The sequence below is a fragment of the Gekko japonicus genome, unplaced genomic scaffold (assembly GCF_001447785.1).
Source record: "Gekko japonicus isolate JY-2015 unplaced genomic scaffold, Gekko_japonicus_V1.1 scaffold3456, whole genome shotgun sequence".
NCBI classification, from domain to species: domain Eukaryota; kingdom Metazoa; phylum Chordata; class Lepidosauria; order Squamata; family Gekkonidae; genus Gekko; species Gekko japonicus.
The window spans coordinates 63,355-68,007 of NW_015164300.1; the positions used below are offsets into that span (position 1 = coordinate 63,355).

Sequence of the window (4,653 nt, forward strand, 5' to 3'; positions counted from 1 at the left end):
TGAAGGCAGTCTGGGGGGGCCTCTGCAACTTACCTGGCTGCTTCTTGCTCCTCGTGGCCCGACTGAGGGCTGCTGGGAGCAGGGGGCGGGGCTTGTTGCATCTGCAAGCCCCCTGGCTGCTTCTTGCTCCTCGTGGCCTGACTGAGGGCTGCTGGGAGCAAGGGGCGGGGCTGGTTGCATGTGCCCGCCCCCTGGGCTCCTTACTGCCGGAGCTCCGCTCCTGTGCGCTCCCGCAGGAAATGACCCCTGCTTGTATTTCATATTATTGTATGTTCGAGAAATATTTGGAGCCTTGTTTGATGTTAAGTCATACAAGATTTATATTTATTCATCTGATTCCTTAAATTGTTGTTAGTTGGGACCGCAGCAGCATCACAAGTTCTCTGCTCAAAAAGCCCCCGAATTACAGCTCTCGCGATTCTGGGCTGTCGCGAAGGGGAGGGTGAGCCCGAGTGGTGTCGTGCCCATTTGTGTCCTTGGGTGCTCTCACTCGGGGTGGCTTTACGGGAGTTTTTTAAAATACTAAAACAAAGCAGCAGCCCGACGGCATCTTAAAGTTTATTCCAGCATGAGCTTTCGTTTTGGAAGTTTTTTAAGAACCAGAATCACAGAAGGGGGAGAGAAAGAGGCGGTCGTTGGAGCAGAGGGAGGCCTGGTGTGGATCTGGCCACAGATCTTCCAGGTGTGCCCTTTTACCAGCAGGGACCCGCGGGTGTCGTCCTGTAGTCCCTCCATTCACATGCACCGACTTTAATAGTCACGGTCTTTTTGTTGGTTGTCCTAAGCGTGGGTCACTTCCGGGTTTATGTCCCTGAAAGAATACCCTGTTCCTTTGGGTGGGTGCGAAAGACAGTTCCACACTGGTTGGGTGTAGTGGTTTGGTATAGTGGTGAAGTGCGTGGACTCTAATCTGGGAGAACTGGGTTTGATTCCCCACTCCTCCACTTGCACCTGGCTGGATGACCTTGGGTAAGCCCTAGTTCTGATAAGAGCTGTCCCTGAAAAAGAGCCGTTTCTGTCAGAGCTCTCTCAGCCCCACCTACCTCACAGGGTGTCTGTAGTGGGGAGGGGAGGGGAAAGGAGTTTGTAAGCCGCTCTGAGACACCTTTGAGTAGTGAAGGGTGGGGTATCAATCAAATCTCCTCCTCCTTCTTCTAATTCGTGCAGAGGCTGAATGCATCACAGATAATCCTTGAGCTGCCAACTATGGTCTGACTGTATAGCCAGTTTTAGAGCCAGTTTGGTGTGGTGGTTAAGTGCGCGGACTCTAATCTGGGAGAACCGGGTTTGATTCCCCACTCCTCCACTCACACCTGGCTGGATGACCTTGGGCAAGCCGTAGTTCTGATAAGAGCTGTCCTTGAAAAAGAGCAGTTTCTGTCAAGAGCTCTCAGCCCCACCTACCTCACAGGGTGTCTGTTGTGGGGAGGGGAAGCTGCTCTGAGACTCCTTTGGGTAGTGAAGGGCGAGGTATAAATCCAATCTCTTATTCTACTATTTTTAATTGTCACCTTGGTGTCCTTTTTGTTTCTTCCCCTCCAGTGACCACAGGGTGACGTCATTCCGAGACCTTGTCCATGCTCAGGAGGAGGAGGAGGAGGAAGAAGAGGAAGGGCAAAGGTCAGTGGCTGCCTGAACGCGTTTGGTTTCTCTCCCTCCGAGGAAGGAGCTGGGCTGAAAGGCCTGCCTCGGTCGGAGCCCCTCTGGAATCCAGCTCTTGGAGTGTTTCCCTGCTGAGGCAGCTACAGAAGTGCCTGTGGAAGCAGCTGCCGGGGGTGGAGCATGACCTCCCCTGCCATTGTTCAAGGTGCATTCATTCCAGACCTTGCATAGTAAGCAGCTGCTTTCTGGCCAGTGGCAGCAGCCACCGCCTGTTGTACTCCTGCACTGACGTAAGCCGGCCCGTGTGCACTCTTGTGCTTTTCGAAGAGAGAGATGGGGGGAAGAGAGGTCAGAGGGTTAGGCGGAATTCTACCCCCAAGGCTAAAGAGTCTGGGACTTTGCAGCTTAGAGAAGGGACAGGTAAGAGGGGACTCAATAGAGGTTTATAAGATCACGCATGGGGTGGAGAGAGCAGATGAAGAGGACTTCTTCTCCCTCTCCCAAAATTCTAGAAGCCGAGGGCATCCAATGAAGGTGATGGGTGGTCGTTTCGGGACAGACAAAAGGAGATATTTCTTTACACAGCCAGTGATTAAAATGTGGAAATCGCTGCCAAAGGATGTAGTGATGGCCGAAGACATAGTCAGGTTTAAAAGGGGAGTAGACAGATTCGTGGAGGAGAAGTCTTATCAGTGGCTCCTAGCCACGGTGGCTGAGGAGAGTCTCCACGTTCAGAGGCTCTGAATCCCAGAGCCACGAGACAACATCAGGGGAAGGCCTCGGCCTCTGTGCCCTGTTGCTGGCCATCCAGAGGAACTAGGCTGGACAGGAGACAGGAGGCTGGACTAGAGGGACCAGCAGTCTGATCCAGCAGGGCTCTTCTGATGCTCTTATGAAGGCCTCGGCCTCTGTGCCCTGTTGCTGGCCATCCAGAGGAACTAGGCTGGACAGGAGACAGGAGGCTGGACTAGAGGGACCAGCAGTCTGATCCAGCAGGGCTCTTCTGATGCTCTTATGAAGGCCTCGGCCTCTGTGCCCTGTTGCTGGCCATCCAGAGGAACTAGGCTGGACAGGAGACAGGAGGCTGGACTAGAGGGACCAGCAGTCTGATCCAGCAGGGCTCTTCTGATGCTCTTATGAAGGCCTCGGCCTCTGTGCCCTGTTGCTGGCCATCCAGAGGAACTAGGCTGGACAGGAGACAGGAGGCTGGACTAGAGGGACCAGCAGTCTGATCCAGCAGGGCTCTTCTGATGCTCTTATGAAGGCCTCGGCCTCTGTGCCCTGTTGCTGGCCATCCAGAGGAACTAGGCTGGACAGGAGACAGGAGGCTGGACTAGAGGGACCAGCAGTCTGATCCAGCAGGGCTCCTCTGATGTTCTTAAGTGAGGCAGAGTGGTCAGCCCATGGCCCACCAAGGGACATGTGTTTGAGCCTGTGTCTCAGACACTCCAGCCTCTGCACCCGATTAGTTCCCCCCGCTAACTGTGTGTCATACCCTGCTGGTGTCCTGTCCAAGGGGCAGACACAGTTCCCCCGCCCCTTGTGGCAACTGTGGTCAGCCTGCCTCAGGGTCCAAGTTTCAAATGTGTATGTTTTAGGTGTGTAGCCAGGAGCGAAGGCAGCAGGGTATGGCCCAATCATCTCAGGTATCGGAAGCTAGGCAGGTTCAGAGCTTGGAAGGGGGACCACCAAGGAAAGCTATGCAGAGGAAGGCGGTGGCCAACCATCCCTGCTTCTGACTTGCCTTCAACGCCCCTTGTTGGGTTCGCAGTAAATTGACGGCACTTTCCATTTGGTGTAGCGGTTAAGAGCGGCAGACTGTATTCTGGAGAACCAGGTTTGATTCCCCACTCCTCCACAAGAAGCCAGCTGGGTGGCCTTGGGTCAGTCACGGTTCTCTCAGAGCTCTCTCAGGCCCGCCTCCCTCACAGGGTGTCTGTTGTGTGGAGTGGATGGGAAGGAGATTGTAAGCCGCTCTGAGACTCCCGAGTGAAGGGCGGGGTATAAATCCAGCTCTTCTTCTTCCACACACAGCCATGTTACACTGTAGCAGCAGAGCAAGGTTTGAGTCCGGAACCACCTCAAAGTCCGACAAAACGTTCCAGGGTATATAAGCTTTCATAAGAACGTTAAGAGAAGCCATGTTGGATCAGACCAATGGCCCATGCAGTCTGATGCTCTGTGTCACACAGTGGTCGAACCCAGGTGCCATCAGGAGGTCCGCCAGCAGGGCCAGAACTCCAGAAGCCCTCCCACTGTTCCCCCCCCCAAGCACCGAAAAGACAGAGCATCACTGCCCCAGACAGAGTTTTCCCTCTATACCTTGTGGCTAACAGCCACTCATGGACCTCTGCTCCATACGTTTCTCCAGTCCCCTCTTTAAGTTGTCTATGCTAGTAGCCGCTACCAGTTCCTGCAGTGGTGAATTCCACGTGTTGATTACTCTTTGGGTGAAGGAGCACTTCTTTTTATCTGTTCTAAGCCTACTGCTCATTAATTTCACTGAGTGTCCACGGGTCCTCATATTTTGAGAAAGGCAGAAAAGTTATTTCTTTCTCTGCCTTCTCCATCCTGTGAGCCGCCCTGAGCCCGTTTGCGGGGAGGGCGGGATATAAATCCAAATAATAATAATAATAATCCCATGCATAATTTTGTAAACCAGTCTGGTGTAGTGGTTAAGTGCGCGGACTCCAATCTGGGAGAACCGGGTTTGATTCCCCACTCCTCCACTTGCGGCTGCTGGATGACCTTGGGCAAGCCATAGTTCTGGCAGAGCTGTTCTCTCAAGGACAGTTCTCGAGAGAGCTCCCTCAGCCCCACCTACCTCACAGGGTGTCTGTTGTGGGGAGGGGAAGGGAAAGGAGTTTGTAAGGCGCTCTGAGACTCCAAGTGAAGGGGAGGGTATAAATCCAATCTCTTCTCTTCTTCTTCTACCCAGTTTGGTGCAGTGGTTAGGAGCGTGGACTCTAATCTGGGAGGACCGGGTTTGATTCCCCACTCGTCCACATGCAGCCGCTGGTGTGACCTTGGTCAGTCACAAGTTACTTCAGA

General features: G+C 53.6%; 1 protein-coding gene across 1 annotated transcript in view; it reads left to right on the plus strand.

The window, feature by feature from the left end:
• Positions 1–4,653, plus strand: part of NSFL1C (NSFL1 (p97) cofactor (p47)) — a 30,760-nt gene that overhangs the window by 2,221 nt on the left and 23,886 nt on the right. The window contains exon 3 of the mRNA XM_015408799.1: positions 1,543–1,620. Within this exon, the coding sequence (XP_015264285.1) occupies positions 1,543–1,620 (78 nt within the window). The remainder of the gene's footprint in view (positions 1–1,542; positions 1,621–4,653) is intronic.